The 21291-nt window shown below is 40.5% G+C and overlaps 1 protein-coding gene across 8 annotated transcripts in view; it reads right to left on the bottom strand.

Annotated features, from left to right (window-relative positions):
- galnt2 (UDP-N-acetyl-alpha-D-galactosamine:polypeptide N-acetylgalactosaminyltransferase 2) overlaps positions 1-21291 on the bottom strand; it is a 58219-nt gene that overhangs the window by 20617 nt on the left and 16311 nt on the right. For all 8 annotated transcript variants that reach the window (XM_034116002.1, XM_034116005.1, XM_034116006.1 and 5 more), the window contains exons 2-3: positions 4647-4734; positions 939-1092 (exon numbers count right to left, since the gene is read on the bottom strand). In XM_034116002.1, coding sequence (XP_033971893.1) covers positions 939-1092; positions 4647-4734 — 242 coding nt within the window. The remainder of the gene's footprint in view (positions 1-938; positions 1093-4646; positions 4735-21291) is intronic.

Below are 21291 nucleotides of genomic sequence, written 5' to 3'. Positions count from 1 at the left end.
TTTAATAAACAAACACATTTAAGTTGAAAAATAGCCTTGGTTCTGAATTATTAATGTTTTTTCTCCCTTTAGAGCAGGTTCAAGGTTCAAGGTTCTTTATTAGTCATACAACCATAGCTACAGAGTAGTTATGTCGATGAAATTCTTAAGTCACAGGCTTCTCCAACAGTGCAACACAATATTACAGAAAAACAGAAAAATATAGTGCAAGTAAATATTAAAAGTAACTGCAAAAAGAAAGGAATAGTGAAATAAGAGTCTATATGCAAGCTATTTGAATGATATATTAGGTTGAGGCAAAGCCAGAAAACAAAAGCCCGGCCGAGTATGGCCGTTGGCAATTTGGCAGACATAAGAATGAAGCCAACTTAAACACAATAAAGTTTTAATGAAGTGATCCTATACATATGGCTCTATGGGTTATTTCTGTCTCGTGGTTGGTTTAACAAGCAGAACAATCAACAGCGGTTTCCGGAGGTTTGTGTTATGAATGGAGCAGACATTACGGGTCTGATCTGCATCTACTTCCTGATATCGTCTGATACAACACAATAGAGGGAGTTTCCAAGAGACCTTCCAGTCTGGTACTAATTAGTCAAAGAGACAGACAGCAAAGGATAGCATATACACACAAGATCAGATGTATGGTTGACCGGTGATTTTGCATGATTTTACAAAATACATAAAAGATAAATAACTGCCAGTAATGTGGATTTATTCTGGGTAAAGACACTTTTTTTTTAAATCTGGTAAATTTACGAAAAGCACATCACTCACACATTACTGTAATGCAGCCTTTCAAATCAGTAAAATATATTTTGATATCCAAAATATGAGACGATATCTAGTCTCGTATCACAATATCAAATGAACATGAATATATTTCCCAGCCCTGACAGAGAGAGAGAGACAGTTTGTGTAAGGGTAGAGATACGTACTGGTCATGTCTGGTGTCGGGCACGGCTCTGTCCATACGGAGTTTGTCGCTCTCCACCTGGTTGAACTTGTTCCTGGCGTACGGATCCTGACCCGCTCGCACCACTGTGGCTCCAACGTACAGATCCTGGTCAAAGTCCTGCCAGCGCACCTTACCTGGAAACACACACACATAAACATTAGGCACACTGAATACATGATCTAGTATTAATACATGTCTAAAGAAGTTGGAGCAATTGTTGTCTTGTTTGTGTTCTTCTTCACATTTGAGGTTTAACTAAGATGGAGAGTGGAATGATTAAAGGGCCCATGTCATGCTTTTCCGGTTATTACCCGTCCCCTTGTGTGTTATGAAGGTTTTACTGCATGTAAACGGTGTGCAGAGTCACAAATCCTCAAAGTACACCCTGTAGCGAGTAAAACTCTAACACAGAAAAGACCTGTCTATGCTGCCCCAGAACGCCTCGTTGGAGATTTCTCTTTTTCCATTTGTTTCGTCCGGGAACCGCATGACGTCATGCCAAAATGGACCAATCCGCGGAGCTCCTCACACATCAGGACCTTTAGCGTACATTTTCCACTAACAGGGAGTCCCATTGACTTGCATTGAGCTCCCTGGTTGGTAATAGACGAGTTGGGATCGCGGAGAAATGCTCTCCGCAGACCCATTCTCACAGCGTTTATAAACCTTTTTCTTACTCAATATCAAGCCACACTTATTGTTTTTACTTCGGCTGTGAGTGTTTGTGTGTGCTCAGGATGAGTTTCGCGCTGTCTCGCTGTAGCGCCGACCCGGAAACCACACCAGTAAGCCAGATCATTGAGCAGCGAGCCTCGCAACGTCCCGACCAATCAGAGCACACTGGGCTCATAGGGAGGGGGGGGGGGGGCGGAGCTCCAACAAGCCGTTTAGGACAGAGAGTGAATACACATACTATACAGAGATGCTGTATGAGAAACCAATGTGAGTTTGGAAAATTGCACAATATAAATGTATTCTAGTATACCTCAACAATGGAATTATGATCAGTAGACATGGCCATGACATGGGACCTTTAAAAAATGGTAAAGAAAATTCCAGATAATTCAAAGACAAATCCAGCACAAGATGGATTTTGGGAAAAACTGACAGGTTACAGGATTGATGTATACATTTTAATCATGAATTAATATAAAGGCTGTTGTGAATAAAGAACAAATAGGGTTTTTCGGGCAACTAGTGTCTTTATTATAGTGACGGTGATAAAAGGGGAAGACAGGGGGAATGACACTCTGTTATTGAAACGTTGAGAACCACATGCAAACACATTCACAATGCAACTCTTTGGTAAATACACATTACATAAGCAGAGCGTATCCACAAATAAAAGCTGCCACAAAACATGAAGTGTTAACCTTCACAAAAGGCAAAAAATGTGTCTCAGGAATAATTGGGATTATACATCAGACGGAATATGAAGTGTAGGCAGCAGCCCGCCTGGTGAATGAATCCTTCTCGACTGACAGGAAGGAAACCTCGCCGCTTCAAGCTGCTGCCTGACAGGCGGCAGCACGGCAGTGAGCAAAGCTGACATGAGACTTGTGATGCTTATATGAGAAGCTGTGCAGCTTTCAGAAGACAAGGCCAGAACTGCTGTGGCAAAGCTAGAAAATACCAAATGTATTATGCACTGCACTAATTAAATCCTAGTGAATTAAGTAATATACTGAGGCCTAAAAATAAAAGTTTGGAAAACATCTTTACCCCCTTACACACATCCAAACGGAGCACATTGTGTCTGACCAGATTAAGAAGATCATTGCACGCCAAACAGAGAAAGTTCTCATGTTTAATTTCACAGTTCATCTCCGACTACTGAGACACAGACACACACGAATAATAATGCAACTACTTAGCCGGGTGCAGCTGCTATGCTAATGACTTGTGTTTAGCATATGGCAGCGTGAGATTACACTACCCCTCAGTATGGATGCCTGTGTGTATGACAGACAGACAGACAGGCAGACAGGCAGACAGACAGTGGGACCTGGAGCCTGACGAGCAGGAGTGTGTGTGCATGCGTCTCTGCTGACAGCATGTGAATGTGTCTGGCATGTTAATTAGCTGAAAATCACAATGCTGATTCGCCTGCGACTGTCAGCGGCGCCTCGGAGACACTGCGGTACGCGAGTGTGAGATGTCCTTGCTGATATCTCTGTTTAGTGGCAGCAAGTAATTAATGTAGTGAAATTAATGTTTCAACTTCTCACTTTGTGAGTATTTAAATTAGGCTTCCAAAGTCTTTATCACACACTTGTTCAAGCCTTCTTTTCTTTGTTTGCTAAACCAAAGAAAGCAGATGAACTGTTCGATTTCTCAGTGAGATTAATACATATCGATTTTCAAATACTCTCTTAAGCAGGTTCAGGTATCCACACCCAGCTGGTGGTTTGATTTTGTGTTTTTGTATCAGAGAAAGGAGTAGTCAGTTTAAATTTAAATAGTTTATAGTCTGATCACCAAAATCTTCCATCCTCAGCAGGCTACTCAATTACTGTACTTGGGTACAATTTAAGGTACCACCTTACTTCCATTTTTATGCTACTTTATAGTTTGCTTCTGTACATGTCGGAGGCAAATACAGTAGCCTCCTGTTCACTTCACGGTATGTGTTTATGAAATAAATTACTTGCATATTCAGATTATTCACACAAAATCAAATCAACAAATACATTATGATATATTGTTATATGTTTCTATTATTTTAAACTAAATATCTTTGCTTGCTTCATATCTCCTCCCCTCTCTCTGATAAGATTTGACTTGGTACATTGCTAAGTATAAATGTTTTAGAATGAAGATTTGAGGATAATTGTTTTTATTAGGTGCCACAATTGAATTGTTTAAAGCAGACGTATACTTATTCTGGGGACTATATTCATTTGGTTTATTCGCTTTTACAGTCTCCTACTTCTTCATTTATTTTATACTTCTTTCCTTCTTCTCGTCTTAAGTGTGTATGTGCGTTGTGAGGGATGCTGCGATTCGCTGCCTGGTGTCGTTGTAATCGAGTCACCCTGAAGTTAAAATGCTTCCACTTCAACATTCAAATTGGATTCCATTTCCACCGCTGGATCAGATAAGAGAGTGTGTGTTCAGCTTTCACAAGTCAGAGGGTTGTGAGGGAGGGGCGGCTTTGAGTCTGGGCACGGACGAGAGCTGAATGACAAATCGACGCTCAGATGCTGCGACTGTCGGACTCTGGAACAATGTTTCTCAAAGCCTGGGTGGAGACGCGTAGCTGGGTTTGAGGCGAGATTAAAGTAGATACTTCAATTATTTTCAATAGCTGAATTGAATGTTGAATTGTCTTCTTGTTCCCAGTGGTTATTTAAACATGGTAAGCCACTATGTCACCACATTTCAAAAAGGAAATGGTTTGGGTTGAGGGGACATGATGTGTCTTTCTGGATACATAACTGTGGTGTACAGTGTCAGCCAAGCACATGCTTTACAGCTGGGATGTATTTGTCCTTTTCCTTTACTATAATCATGAGCAGAAACAATGACACACTGAAATCTCTCCAGATCCTGAAGCACATATTTGTCAGACATCCTGGTTATAGATATGATAAAAGAATATATACTTAAGACCTTTTTGGCTATAACAGAAATATACATTAGCTTGTTTAGGCATTGTGTGGTTGCAGTGCATGATGAAGTTTCGTACCTGGCGGCAGAGTTTCCAGGCCGTTAGTCTTGTCGTCAGAGATGTGAGCTTTGCTCTTACTCGACGAGTCACTGGAGCCCCATTCATCCTGAAAACAAACACACAGATTAGCCCGGATACACACCATTTAGTCTGATAATAAATAAACATTCAGCAGGTGAGAGGCACATGATCCAGAACACACAGACATCTGTTTTTTTAGGATCATGTGGTGCTGTTTGCTGAAGATTACCACGCTATAAGAAAACCAACTCGATGTAAACCAGTTTTTTCTTTTTAAGATGATTCCTCGTTGTTTCACTTCATTATAAATCAAAACCATGTGAGACCAGAGCTCAGCTGAGTCCACTCGAGTTAAATCCATTTAGGCAACAGGATCAAGTTGAACATCAAAAGCGTCTTCTGGCGAAGCACTGAATGATAAATCAATTCATTCATTACATTACATTATTAAATTACATGTCACTTGTTAGACGCTTTTATCCAAAGCGACTTACATACATTCGGTACTGTGGACAATCCCCACAGGAACAATTTGGGGTGAAGTGTCTTGCCCAGGGACACAACGACATGCTGACTGCAGTGGGACTCGAACTTGCTATCCCCTGATTCGAAGTCCAGCACACTAACCACTGAGCCACAGCCTCCATTTTCACATTCATGTTTCATCCACTCATTGAGTCATCCACAGCCAGATAATCAGACTGAACTGATTTGTTGAGTGTGTGCAGTGGTTTGATATAAGCAAAGTAAGGCGGGGTGATCAAATATCTCAATTATTTGATCAACTACATTGATGATATTGTAGGGTGGACCATTGATGTTTTCAGAAATGTTTTCCATTATGTGATTTTCTTTAAAAAATCATAATCCTTAATCAGCATTACTGTGGATATAATGACTAATGGGGGAACAGCAAATCAAACAGCAGCCTTTAAAATCAGGAATAGACAACACTTATTACCATATCCTAAACATGATCAAATATCTTATCACTCGTCTCAAATCAGAATCAAGCGATTGCCAGGTAAGATTACACATTAGACACATTTTATATTTACCACGAAAACTATTGTAATGTTTACAGGAAATATAAATATACAGGAAAAAAGGAAATATGTAAAGAATATGACAAATTACTGTAAAGAAATGTGCAGTGAATCGTATATCACAACATTTATATTAAATGCATATATTGCCCAGGCTTTTGGCAAAGTCATCCATTCATTCAGCCACTCTTTTATCTCCTCTTTTCATTTCCTCCCTTTCATTAATCAGGTCATTCATTCATCCAGTCCACCGGTGCATTTAGAAACACACTTCAAGCATTCAGCGTCTCCAAATGGACCGATGACACACCCCTCCGTGTGTCCATTAAGAGCCACTGGATCGATACACAGAGTCACAGTGATTAGCGCCGCTCATTCTCTGTCCTGTTCGTCGCCCTTCACTTCAGAAAACTATTTTCCAACCTTATTATTTGCTCTGCAGTTACCTTTCACCTTCAGCCTCTCCTCAATGCTCCATTGATCTGTTTTCTTTCAGGACAGCCAATGTCAGGGTGACTTCAGAGACTACCACAAACAGTGTTCATCAGTTTAACTATACAGAGAGAAGCGTTGACAAGTAGAAAAGAGATTTTCACATTATTTAAATCATGCTTTTTAGGCCTTTACATTTATCTACAGTGAATAGCGTGTCAATCCTACTCTGAAACTATACCCATTTGAAACTGAAACACCCACAACCTCTATAAAAATATAACCTACATTAAATCAATTTCTTTATGTTTATGACAGCTTCAGGGTATATGCAGGAATCCTGAAGTCAAATGTAATACCTTAGTTTTAAGACCTTTTTTTAAGACCCTTTCCATACATTTTAAGACCTCATCGCCACTTGGAGTTTTAACCGGTTACATTGGCGACACACTTTACCTCACAGTTACTATATACAGTATTGATTGTCCTTCCTCCTTATCTTCCAACCATTTGGACGCAGACTTGCATTTCCCCATAACGATGTTGTTTAACAACCGGCGTAAACGGACCTTCGCACGCTATCAAGCAGTGAGCGTGTGATGTCCTGTTCAGATGACGTCAAATCCAACGGGATGCCATAAATAAACTACACAGAATCACACTACACACCTACGCAATGATTACATTCAGGCAAACTGTAGAATACAACCTCTTTGGACAATTTCCATACTTATTGAAAACAAGTTACAAAATGTAATACCTTGGAAAATACTTTTTAATACTTTTTAATAGCCTTAATTTTCGCTAAATTGATTTATCAACTTTGAATCCTTTTGAAGACCCCGCGGACACCCTGAGCTGAGTGCGTGAACAGTCAGATGGTAATACTCAGTGTAGGAAGAGGGCTGGCAGTATACCTGATGCAGAATCACAGTTTGACAGGCTCTGAGGGGAAAACAGGACACGTTTTCAAGTGAAACAAAGCTCCAAATTGGCTTCAGACTTTTGCTACGGGGGCTGCTTTGTCTCTCTGACACTTTATGTTCAACTCCTCAAACTGAAAGGTTTCATGGGCTTCTTTTTTGAGCTGGTGATAAAAAAAGGTTCACCTTTACTGCTGATCAGATGGAGATTATAAACCAGAAGAAACCTTTTTGCCCTTCAATCTTCACTGCTCTAGACTGTCACTTACCGTGAAGCAAGTATACTGACATTTAAATGCGCTGACAACTTTGGAGAAAGAAATACATTTTGCAGGTTGGAAGTATATCACTAACACAATTTGAAGACCCTTTTAAGCAGCTAATGAGCATGAGTATCCATCAAGTTGATTACATCCGTCATGTCTTTAATCTTTTCTGAGCCTCATTAAGCTTCCCCTGTTTCTTATCATGCATGTCTGCCTCACGATCACGATCCACAGTTCAGTTCTTCCGTTCGATACTTTAATAGTTGTATCTTGAATCAGTGTAAGTCTGTGTTTCATGAGAAAAGACCTTCAGAGTATACATCTCATGTGCAGATTCATATGCAAAGGAGTCCTTGGCAAGTTCACAAAGACAACAGGTCTGTTCCTTAATGCATGCACTTTCACTTTCCAAAAGCACTTTATAAAACCAGGACTGCTGAAGAACATAGCCGTAAAATTATATTGGTTTCATTTCTGCTTTTACAATGAGGCAAATGTATTACATATGAAATGGCGCAATATGAAATGGCGCAATATTATATGGCGCAGTCCTTAACTCAGTGTTGCAAAAGTGGCATTGCTTAACAGACCTTTCCTTAAAATCCTATAAATAAAGCACATGTGGAAGTTATAACGTTACCAACTGCCCATGTAGGTGTGTCAGTGTGTCATGGAACCAGCACAAACAGCACTGGTGATACTGATGACATTAACAATGGCTCCGTTTCATTCAAGTTTCCCACACTGACTACGTTCACACTAATATTACACTTTTATTGTAATATGCAAATATTCCAAATTAGAAAAATGTAAACAGCTGTTATGTAAACAGCATCTTCCGAATTAGGCCTAATTCCATAGCAATATTTTGTGATTGAGACATGTGGGATATGCCAATATTATTCAGGCTATTATGAGCATTTTAACATGAGGGCTACAAGGTGCATTGGGAATCTGTGTCTCATGGGGGATCATACCATCGTTTGTGACTCAGCGATGTGTGTTATAGTACCACATGTTATTAAATATGTAACACAACCTGCTGACAGTCTACTGAAGGATCTTTGATAGGTAGATAGTTCAAGCAGCTGTTCTCTATTTACAATCAATTCACAAGAAGATTTAAATGAAAGACAGCTGGCTGAACAATCAGCTGTTGACCATCCACCAGGGACATTGTAGATAAATAAATAACTAGAAAATAAAACTTTAAAAATGTTTTATATTCTTTGTACATTATGTTGCATGTCTCCCATGCCTTTGCCAGGCTTGTGACCCCCCCCAACACACGTTTGAAGAGCCAGTGCTGGGATCAAATCAGCAATCACTTTATCCTACTCTTTTAACTGTAGTAATTCATCAATAGATAGTTTTGAGATAAAATGGGAACTAAACATTGTGGAAAGAGTCAAATGTGGTTAAAAAAAAATAATTAAAGTACACTTCTCAAGCTGCATCTGTGCTGCTCCCTTCCCATCTAATCCCCCTGCGATTTATGGGAATTGCAGTCCATCACAGATAGCACCGGGAAAGAAAGCATTGGGAGCTGATGAGAACAATGCTCTGTGCGTGATTGATCAACAAATGGTTGCTATAAATATGACTTCTCGCTGATTGAAACATCATTGAAGAGGGTAAGTATAGAGCAGATTTTTGGAGGGCTATTTTTATAACTCGCATGAATGGCTTTGAAAACCTCTTAGTGATAATGGCCCCAGCTTTTATCTGCCTGGCCGCCAAACACAAACAAGATTGATTAAAACTGTGCACACACAAAAGGACATCTAAACACGGGAGACATCAACCGAAAGACTACTGGCTCGATTTTCACAGAAATTGGTAAACGGGTGTATCAAGGGCAAAGGAAGAAGCCATTACATTTAGGAGCAGATCCAAATCCCTCATATCACTTTTGTTAACATTGCAATTGGTGCTGTATTCAATGTGTGGTGTGGCGGAAAAAATAGTTCTCGACTGAAAACAACAGAAACAGATATCAATGAGCGATAATGTACAACGAAGCCTCTTATTAGCATCCATCTTGTTCTCATATAACGACTACAGTCTCATAAACACACAGAAATCCTAAGAACAACTTCCCAACTCCAGATGGGATCATATGAGGGAATTATGACATGAATGCACAGGTCTGTTTCAGGCTGGTGTGGTCGAAGAGAGGATTGATACCACTCTCATGTCTGTACTGTAAATAGGAAGCTACAGCCAGCAGCTAGTTAGCTTAGCTTAGCTGCTCTGTATGTATACTTGTACTCCCCTCCTGCATCTTTTCTCTTCCTCCATGTGTCTGTCTTTTGTTCTTTCTGTCTGTCTTTCACACTTGATGTCCTCACTTTGTCTCTTTCTCTTGTGCTGCGTCACTTTGGCAGCAGTTTGCTTAGTCTGTCATTTGACAGATGGTCATGAAACAGAGGCAAAAAGACGCCCTTCATACACACATTGAATTAAAAAAAGAAGCCACACACACAAACACACTCATCTCATTCAGAGGAGAAGAGTTGAGGCGTCTGTCACTGTGGTGTAAAGCCAGTTTCTGTCCAGCCCTGCTCTCAGTGGGAGAAGAGCTGAAGTTAATCTCATAAATTCTCCACTATGAATAGATAATATTATAAAGGCATGTACAGCGTGGTCTTAAATATCTGTGTGAGGTATAGCTCCTTTCTGTTATCTTTCAGACCGCTTTAATCTCCCTTTTCAGGATTTCCCCCTGAGGCTGTGGGTTTGTTTTCATGGTTTGAGCCACCTAACAACTCTCATGGGTGTTTGTGTCCCTGCGGAGTGTGTTTATCTTCGCGCTTTGTTGTTGGTTTATGTAGGGCAGCATCAAGCATCTTACTGCACACAATGATAGAGACTATATTCATTGAGAAAAGAGGGACAATTTCAGGGCTTTTTGTGTCACGCAGCAGCACAGGCTGTCGGGAATACTTAAAGGTCCAGGGAGAAAATGACAGGTCATGAGTAACACTGCTGGAATGTGACAGGTAAATGCTGCATGTCAAAATACCTGCAGTCAACTAAATTTGAACACACAGAGGCTGTCAGAATTAATTTCAGTATTCACATTTTTGTTGGATTTCAAAAGAGCCTTAATCTGCCTGTTGCACATGTCAGAAACACAATTTCTATTTGCAGATGATGTACTGAACGCTTCCTTGGCTCCTGTGTTGTGATTTTATATGAACGGCTGCTCTTAACATATCCTTCGTGCAATATCGAAAATATATTTGAATATTTTTCAGTGAAAAGGAAACAACGATATACTTTAAGTACTTAAAGAATTTACATAGATGGAAAAGCCACATCTTATCAATCTACAGAGCTCATGTATATTTAATAAAACACATTCAAATGAGTTTTTCTCAGTCTATTATAGTAAAAAAGAAATGCAACATGACAGGAAGATATGTTAATATTGCACCCTGCAGTAGTTTCTTTCATCATTTATTTGTACAAAAAGCAAAAAAGCATTGTTTTTATGCAACTGCCAGAGGGCCATCACAATAATTCGTAGGTACAAAACGTTCCAATACAGACTAAAAAAATGACTGCAATTAGGTGGAGAAGCATCTTCGTACATTATTTAAATGTCTCTATTTCAGCCAAAATGTTTTGGAAAATATCAGCACATGGAATATCGGCCAACATGTAATATATAATACATCCTTACTTTGAGCAATTACCCCTTTCTTTTAATCCCACCTGCAGGATGAACACAGGACACAAAAGAGATCTGGCACCTGCTTCTATGATAATGGGATGGACGTTAATCCCCCAACAGCTCGGATCAAGCGTGTGTGTGTGTGTATATATTTGTGTATGTACGGCTTTGTGACTTCACATGCATTAGTCTGTCAGTCTGGTCACACGCGAGGGTATCTGTGAGTGTGTTTGTTAGCGTGTTTGACCGCATCTCGTACAAGCCTCTGAAAGTCAGTATAATCTACAGTAATCTGATCACATCAACTGATAGATTAACTCTGGGGAGCCAAGAGTTGACCAACACACACTTACACACAAAAGCACACTCAGACAGATGCACACTTATGAATGACATGGCCCCACATGCACTCTGCATTTGAACTGTCACTGAGGAAAACATCTTTACTCTAGTGTGTGTGTTTGAAGTTTATTTTCTCTGTAATAGATTCAAACTCGAGCCAAAACTGGTTATGACGTCACAGCGTAAATCCAGATGAAAGCATGTTTCTGATACAGTTAGTAGTGCCAATGGTCTGATTTTATCTGAAGGCTTAGCTCATTACGAAATCCCTCCAAGAGAAAACAGAACAGCACAGTGCGGGCGTCGAGCATGAAGAACATGCAGCAGAGGGAGAGGAGGTTATGAAACACACAGATGGACAGCAGCACACAGTGATGATACAATATGAGGCTGAGTGTTTATTTAGAATAAATGTGTGTGAATGTGTGTTTTGTATACACTCTTGCATCATGTATTGGATGCACGCCTGGGAACTTCTGAATGTATCTTGAAAACAAGCTAGTACCTTCTAAAAAGCTAGTGACAAACAAATTAATTTTTGAAAGAAGACGAGTCTAACACCAGAGTAGCATTCCAATTCACAATTATCTAAATGCTAATGGATATTATCTTAGCTTAACATGTTAGCATGATAATTAGCACTAAAGTAAAAACAAAGTACAGCTGAACCCGATGGTAACGTAATCAGTTTTTGGAAAATGTATCTCATCGGAAAATTGTATAAAGTCCACACATGTATTCAAAGGAACATCATAGAGCAATCTACCTCGAAATATATAATAAAAATAACTATCATTTACTTTCATGATCGCTCTTATGGAAAGGAAGTCATTTACATCTGCCTGGCCACTTAAACATCAGAAATGTAAAAAGAAGGCTCATGGCTTACTCACTCTATTCGAGATAAATCTAAATGCTAAATCCCATTCCCATCATTTGAACTCCGTTCTGAAAGTCCGTTGTGACCTCCACTGCATTTCTTAGGAATAGCGGAAATACACCTACTGTAAATGGACGATTAACCTATTTAACAGGCAAACTACTTCTGGAAGAATCAACAGCAGTTATGGCTGAGAATAAAATATTAGTTCTTATTCATATTCATAGCCACCAATGACCGGTTAAATCACTTTGGTTTAACGGAAAGCACACACAGATTTTAGCATCAGCTGAGGCGGGGCGAGAGGCTTCTCTTAACCTCGTCAGACTGACCTGGAAATGACCTCAGCCTATTGTTAAACTCCAAGACAAGACCCAAAAGCCAGAGTCAAGCATAACAAATAACCACAGAAGATGGAAAAAGGAGGAAGAACAAAGACGAACACTTCAATTACATTTCATCATGAAGTCTCAAGGACATAATCTCCTCTTTTAAATGATCAGAATATTTTCTCTGCAGGGAAAATCTATCATGCCAATCCTCAGAGTTTGTTTAGTACACACGAGTCTCATTGCTATGAGTCATGCTAGCAGCTCTGTGTGTCTTGAGGCACAGCAGTGCTTTAAGGTAATCGCTAATATCAGCATGCTAACATGCTCCTAAAACAATGGCAACGTGCAGGGCCGTCCCTGGCCAACTTGGGGCCCCAAGCGACATTGTGAGATGAGGAATGGTAAATAAAGAATGCTGGAAATAACTGCATCTCCATTAGCCTATATGCTATGCAGAGACTGCCTTCTTCATGTTGTGAATTGCAGCTGATGTTTTAATATGGCAATTGGCAAAAGTTTGACATTTGACTTATACAACATTCACAAGTTGTACATTTGACTCATACAATAACACACCTTCGAGTGATGCTCTAGTTTCTTCATGTTTTTAGTTTTTTTCCTCTTGCTTGCGCCGGACTGAAACGGTCTTTTCGCCGACATCTCTTCACCTGCACTAGTGGCCGTATCAAAGCCGTGATTGGTCAGATGTCGATTCATTGCAACGGTGTCGGGTTACAGACGTGCTCCCCTTGTCACCTCTCACTCTCACTCTCGCGTGTCAGCCGGGGGGGGGGGGGTGCGCGGAGAACTGCGCTGAGAACTGCGCACAAGCCGAGCTCATAAGCCGAGGCCCCCTGCGCGAAATATATATTTCCCATGCAGCCTGCATGATCGGCCTGTAGGGAGGGACGGCCCTGGCAACGTGCAACAAGTATAATGTTGATCATCTAAGTTGTTAGCTAGCATTTGCTAATTACCAATAAAGTACAACATAAAAACACCGCCATACAGAGTAATAGGAGTTATTAGGAAAAAATAAAGGTCACAAACCCCAACTTTTGAATCAACTGCTCCAATTTGCCTAAACTTCATAGTTCATGAAAAGCAATTAAAAAGCAAACTAGTTCAAGGGATTTGTGAACTTTTCTTTAAACTCTAAGAACTTTGAAGTTCTCACAGTTTGTACACCAGTCCTGTGTGAGTCAGTCGGTTGGGGTTTTCGCTGGAATTTCTCAAAGACAACTAACAAGTTGGAAAACAAAAATGAGATTGCAACATCAACTGTCTCAGTTACAATCCCTCCCACCCACGAATGTATGAGCAGGGAAATAAAATGTAGGAAATGGTCTGTATTTTACACAATGATGTGTCATTGAGAGCGCAAACGGTCACATTGTAACCATGTTAATATTTGTGATTCAGCCTCCCTGCGGCTGGCACGGCAAGTTGTTCATTTAGATGAAGAAAGGATCTAGAACAAGTCACATTTGTTCCCCTCCTCTTTAATCACAGCACTGTATCCTCAGGCCACACAAACACACACTCACACTCACACACACACACAGCGCTGTATCCTCAGGCCACACAAACACACACAGCACTGTATCCTCAGGCCACACACACACACACACTCACACACACAGCACTGTATCTCCTGGCAGTAGTTCAACATGAAAGGATGAGAGGAGTGAAAGAAGCTTGTTGCTGAAAACAAGTCTTAAAAAAAGCTATATGTCATTACATGCAGGAGGAGAGCGCTGTTATGAGGAGGGGGGATACAGACGGAGTGATTTTGGTGATGGCAGTCCTTTCTCCTGCCTCCTAGCAGAGCTTTCCAGCAGTGCAGTGTGAAGGTTTAACCTGTTATTGTGCCTCTGTAGCAGTAAACCTTTTATTTGACTGAAACTCTGGAATTTCATTTGCCTGAACTTTTCACCTGCAAGCCCACTCTCCTGCCAATTTCTCCTAAATGTATTACATTGTTTACCTCATCTCCCTTCTCCTCTTTGGTCACATGATATCTCCTCCTGCCTCATTTCCAGGTGTTACTTCTCATGGATCAACCTTCACTTAAGAATTGTAACTTTCCTCTTCCCCCTTTTTTCTCCCTCAGTCTCAAACTTAACAATTACAATTTTTGTCACTGTTATTTTCTGAAAGGCTACATTACCCAAGCGCCAATCTACTCGGTAACTATGGCAACCACAAAGAGCTTTAGAGCTCGCTCAAACCTCAGACATCAAAACGTACGACTTCATTAAACCATAAGGTCTAATATCATGTGTGATGCTATTGGTCAAAGCCTCTAACTAAAGTGAGAACATCTCATATTCTGATGATGGGTTTTCAGGAACTCTGAGACCCTGCTTGAACCCTGAATGCAATTAACTGCTTTTGCTAAATAATGCTGAAGGAAATATTAGAGGGAACATTTTGCACATGGCTGATTACACTCCCCATAGCTAGTTGCGAGAACATAGAGCGAGAGATAGCTACAGGAAATGGATAAAAGCCTAGAGACAAGAAAGCAGAGAAAACGTCAGCCAATGGGAACTTAATCTACAAAGTCAAACTACAGTATTATAAAGGACCATGAGGTCTTTCATCTGAAATTAAAATTGAAATAAACACGTTGCGAGGAATTATTTCAGATAGTAATTCAATGGTAAAACAACATGTCTTCTTTCTAAGCTGTGAGAAATTATATTTAATGATCTATTTTCTGTGCTACTTATCGCTTCACGGGAAACACATTTATTATTAAAATATGCAGTTTTTTTCTGATGTCATTATTTTAGTGGGCGATTATGGTTTGTTCAGAGAGATTTCATAATTAAAAGTGGGCTTATTAATAGAAATCATAAATCATGCTGCTCCTCTGTGGGATGAACTGGCTCATTTGTCTACACACACATTTCTACACATGGTGAAAGTGTAAACTACTCCACAAAGGACAAACAATGCATGGCATTGATACCATTCACACAGCAGTAATTAAGCTGTCAAGTATTTGTGCGTAACTCCACAAGAAGCATTTTAAATTCAGTACACTGACATTTGTACAATAACAAAATGGAACATTCATGCTTCGATGAGGAACCTCACTCGCATACTGTGCACAGAGTGAAAGAGTTGGAGTGTTCAGCCACTAATGGGTAAAAAACATCATTCCTCTCTGTCTGTCTATCTCTCTGACTTTTAATAAGGCGTGACAAAGGAGGAGAGTTAGACAAAACACAGAATAATCAGAAGTGATGCACAGCCGTAGGAACTCCCACTCTGCTTCAAACACTTGGAGGACTTTATATTTAGGTTCTGTGTAACTTTCCAACCATAAATAGAGAGAAAGAGTAGCAAGAGGGAGGACAGAACAACAAAAAGAGGGGAGGGGGTTGTTTGTAAAACCACCCGACTTTAACCCTGAAGCCCCGTCAACTTCACTGGGTTGAGAATTCAGACTGCACTGAGCAAACTGTGACAAGTCTCACCAGGGTGTGTGTGTGTGTGTGTGTGTGTGTGTGTGTGTGTGTGTGTGTGTGTGTGTGTGTGTGTGTGTGTGTGTGTGTGTGTGTGTGTGTGTGTGAGAGAGAGAGAAAGGGAGAGTGAGGGAGACTTGGCTGGTGAGTCAGCTCAATGGAGCAATTGTGTGTGCTGGCTTCCTTCCCAAAACCCCATCTGCATCCTACACACACACACACAGAAAACACATGCAACAAAAGACGGGCGCACACACACACACACACGAGCTTAAACCCTAACCTTATTCAGAACGAATACGCAAAGAAAGGATGACATCTGAATCAGACCAAATAGAGATGTCCAATAAGCCTTACTCTCTTAATCTGTCATCCAGAACCAAACCTAAACGAAAGCATCACAGATGACACATTCAGGAAACATTCAAAAAGTCCTTTTAAGCAACAGGTACTGAAGAGAAAGTACCTGGATTCATTCGTCCTGTTTATTGGAAACTTTGCTGATGAAAGAGACAAACCCCCTCCTCTCCGTAAACCACATTTCTCAGGAGGGAGAATGAGTTATCCACATTTGATCAGTCTGCAGGTCAACAGCACTGACAGAGGGTGGACTGCTGCACACTGTTCCACACTTTAATTTCACTAAAACTGTGACAATTAGTACAGATTCATTGTTTAGTCATTTTTCAGGCACAAATGCCAAATCTTTATAAATTGTAACTTCCTGTAAGAGTCTGATGATTTTAATTGTCTCGTTTAATATTTTGAGACTGACAAGACGTTTGAAGGTGTCATCTCAGGCGCTGTTGCTCTCCCCGTGATGCTCTGGATCTGAGCCAGCGTGTCAGACTGAGCAGAGAGAGACACAACATTTAATGAACATCAAGATATTAAATACTAATACACTCTCGAGGGTGACAGCAGTGTGACAGCAATAACTGTAAATCTGTATGTGGACAAAGAGGGAGGACGTTCTGGAAACTTCACGCTACTGTCCGAGTCTCAGCTATTCATTAAGGTCGATGCAGCCTTTATTTTAACCTTAAAGTGGACCTATCATGCTATATTTGAATAATATATTGTAGGGCCATACCTATATAAAACATGTCTGTGAAGTTTCTTTTTCAAAATACCAAACAGATCATGCATTTTAGCCATGCCTCATTTCGCTCTATTTGCTCTTTTCCAGCCCTGTTTTTGCAAGGGCTGATTCTGTGAGAAGTCTTCTTCGCTGCTTTTGTGGCAGACTACAGCGCCACTTACAGGCCTGGCATATGTACTACAGCGTCTCCAGCGCTTTCGAGCGGCAATGGCCGTGGCGCAACCCCCCATTCCCCTGATAGGTGGAGAGTTGCCCATATAGGCGGAGCTCCCTGTTTCTGACGTCAGAACAATTCAAATCTGGATCAGCTCCGTTGCAGCCCCGTTTTTAGAGATTTGGGTATGGAGGAAAAGAGAGAGGGTTGTGTTTTCTGACACTTGGTGAGTTCCCTGACACACCGGGGACACATATTCATGTATAAAAGACGTACAAAAGTGCATTTTGCATGATAGGTCCCCTTTAAGTAAAGAATAGTCAATTAAATCAAAAGCTGCAACTAGAGAATACAGATTGTATTATCCACTAAGCTGTAAATTATATAATTTTATATATATATATATATACACTTAATGACCAATTACAGAGAACAGAAAAAGCAACACATGTGAGAAACAATTGAGATCCTGGGGAGTTTGTATACATTTGTACTAAAGCTAGTATTGGTTAAACTGTGTTTAATATACCTGGAACTTGTGATTAGTTTCATAATGGATTAACCTGCAGAATTTTTTATAGATTAATTGATTGACAAATGTTCCTCCTAGTTTATCAGAATCCATCAAATATCTTGTTTTGTCAAAAGCCCAAAGATATTCAGTTTAATATGATATAAAACAGAGGGACATTTCTCCATTAGAGGCTGAAAACTGCATTTTCTGACATTTTTGCATTAAAAATAACAATTTAACCTTTATCAAAATAGTTGGCAAGTATGTTTCTGTTGACTGACTAACTGCTGCAGCTCCAGTGATCATTAGAGATCATTGGAGATCAATGCACCACTAATGTACAGCCTCTCATTAAACATCATACCAACTTCCTACTGCAACAGTCAGAGTACTGCCCATTCATATTTGGCAGGATATTCCTCCTATCCATTAACTGCTAAAATAACTGGAGAGGCTACACACAGTGGTCAGCCTGTTGTTAAGGACAACCATCAGCCGGTCATCTGTCTGTCTGCCTGTCAGTGACGCTTCAACGGACACAATAAACCGAGCTCAGGTTCATGGTGTCATGGTGTCCGTTACATCTTTTGTTGTGGCACTGTAATGATGCCTTTGAACACACACACACACACACACACACACACACACACACACACACACAGACATGGAGGAGTCTTTTCATGGTGTGTGAGCAGGGTCAGAGACAGGACCTTCTGTGTTTCTGGACTGCATGGAGGACATGAAAGAGCCTCAAAAGGGCTGGAAGATAAAAAGTGAGGAAGAATGCAGGAAAGACAGCTGGAGAGTACTCTTGATTCACAGTTGATGACAGAAGCAGTGAGGAGATCTGTGAGAAACAAGAAAGGCAGAGCGACGGGAGGCAGGGCTGGACAAAACAAGTCATCACCGTTATCATGTAAAACTATGCAGTCCGTCTTCATCCCTCTACCTGAATGTAAAGATGATCTATGTGCTGATTGAGAAGCACTCAAGGGAGTCATAACACGCCCCTATGTAGCCCTGATACAATCAAGAACTGACAATCATCAGTCTAAAAGCGAAACATCCCTGAAATATTTTTCCAAATGTCAGGTGTTCCCGGAGCGATAATTATTATAATCAGCATTGCGAAAGTTTCTTCTTCCCTGCTGCTCATCAGCGGGAGTTTTAGAATTAATTTGGACAAATTACTCCTGAAAATGGGAAAGTTCAGATTTGCATTTTTATAAAGAGCTGCTGGAGACACCGAGAGAGGGAGGGCAACACAAGAGAAGGAGAGAAAGAAAGAAGGAGCCAGATGGAGATTGAGTGCTGAATCATCTTAGCAGAAGGGGGAAAGTAGGCCAGGGCGGAGGGTTGCAGAGGGTGGGGATTTTAAAATACCCAATTCAGTCATACACACTCTTTCATCAACCACTTGCTTCCTTTCTTTTCTTTCCCTGCACCCCCCTCTTCCTCCCTGCTCACAGTAAATGCTCGCCCCTCCTCGACCACAGCGGCGGTCTGTGATTACTGCCACAAAAACGCTCCTCTCGCTCAAAGACAATCCACAAGTTGCTCTCATTGTGTTGTTCATTACAGGATTGTGACTGGTGAACAATGCTGCTCCTGCTATTTTTAAAAGGGAATATAAAAAAGGAGAATTGAATTTGCTTCTTAGAAAAGAAGGTATAGGAAGATTAAAAGGTGCCAACAGCTTTGGAAAGATTTGGATAAATTAACATTAAATCCCTTTAAACGATACTGCTAGCCACGGAAATTGCAACGCAGCACATGTCACGTCGTACATAGGAGTGTGTGTGAGTGTGTGTGTGTGTGTGTGTGTGGTTAGAACAGGAAGGCGCTTAAAGTCCATAAATATTTTCCTTCCCATACAAGGAGAACCTTTTCTGTAAGTCACCATGGGAAGGTGTGTGTTTTAGTGAATGGGTATCATGTATGGAAGTGAGCCATATTGGCGGGTAATGTGTGTGTTTCTGTGCTCAGTGTGTGTTTACGTTGAACCAAAGCCAAGATTTATACAGTCTCACGTATGTTATCGTGCCTGTGCTGCATAACTCTTTGTGTAGATTTAACGTAGAAACATGAACATATAACCTTTTCTCTAGATCCTAAAAACTCTTGTTACACACACACACTTGTTATACACACACTAGCTATTACACAATTCCTACACTCAACATGATGTATCAATGGATGCTGACACACTCCTGTTTGGACATTAACCAGACTTCCGTAAAATCACTCCAGCAGACCAGAAGATACGGTTAGTTAGAGCTACTATCATGACACAAGCTAGAAAATAGACCCTACTATTCCCATGATGCAACTCAAACCCATCTTTCATTACACCCTTACAGTCCAGTAAACACAGCTACGTTTCAAACTCCACACTCCCAGTTTGTAACTCTAGCTTCTAGTTACAGATTTAGAAGTTCACACTGCATGCCTGAGTGATTAAATCAGATGTGTTGCCACAAGTGTTTGGCTGTTTGCATTATCATATTCCAGTGTTAAATGGTCACGTCTCTGAACTCAACCCGCATGTGCAGAAGAACAAAAACAAAGACTTAACAAGCAGCATGCCGTCGGACGAGATGAACATGGGGGCCACTGATGTCAGCGTTTACAGTTTCGTTAACAAGTTGCATGCAAGCTGACAACTTTGTGAGCAGATGATACAAATCCCTGACTACCTCATCAACGCTCTCTTCCATGTTTGCATTTCACTCCTGCCAGTGCAGAATTCTCACCAATGTCAATCTGGAGTGACGTAAAATGTGCATCAATGATTGTTTAGGCTGAGAATTAGACAGAAAAGAAATTCTAACTGTATACTAATTTAGGGACACATATGAAAGTGGCTCAAGTCAGAATTAAAATGATCAGATTTGTGACGTTAACACTGTTACGAAGAAACAAATTATGCAGTCTTAACATAGCCTTAAAGTCACGAAGACATCCTTATTTTTTTTTTGACTTGACAAAGTTCCTAGAGAGCCGAGGATATAAAAGAGTTTTCAAAGGCTGAGAAGTTCAACCATGGTGAGTAAAGTAGAGATGGACGGCCTCTCACAGTCCTTGTGCGTCAATGTGTAAAGGGGCGTGTTCATACTTTATTAATATACATGGTCCTGATGGCTTGCCTTTTGCGTGTGAGTATGCAGCAGTGTATTTATGTGTGTCACAACAACGAGCGCACATGCCAGGATTTCACCAATATTTAAGCTTGTATATGTCAGAATCTTGTTCAACTGGCTGAAAGTACAGAAAAGGAGCAAATGTAAGACTTTTAATGAAAGTTAATTACACACTCCAACTCTTGTTCTGTAACTTTGGTCGCACACAAAAGGAGTTTTTTTTCTGTAATGGGATACAGGCTGCTTTGAAACAAATTGCTACTCTCATCATGCGGCTCTCCCCGGGGGAAAGGCACATGTCTTATTTTGAGTTACGACCTATAGTTTCACTAACCAGACAGTGACATATTACAGGC

The sequence above is a fragment of the Trematomus bernacchii genome, unplaced genomic scaffold (genome assembly GCF_902827165.1).
Source record: "Trematomus bernacchii unplaced genomic scaffold, fTreBer1.1, whole genome shotgun sequence".
In the NCBI taxonomy this organism is placed as follows: domain Eukaryota; kingdom Metazoa; phylum Chordata; class Actinopteri; order Perciformes; family Nototheniidae; genus Trematomus; species Trematomus bernacchii.
The sequence above is the reverse complement of the archived record's forward strand: the minus strand, read 5'-3'. Positions and strand labels throughout refer to the sequence as shown.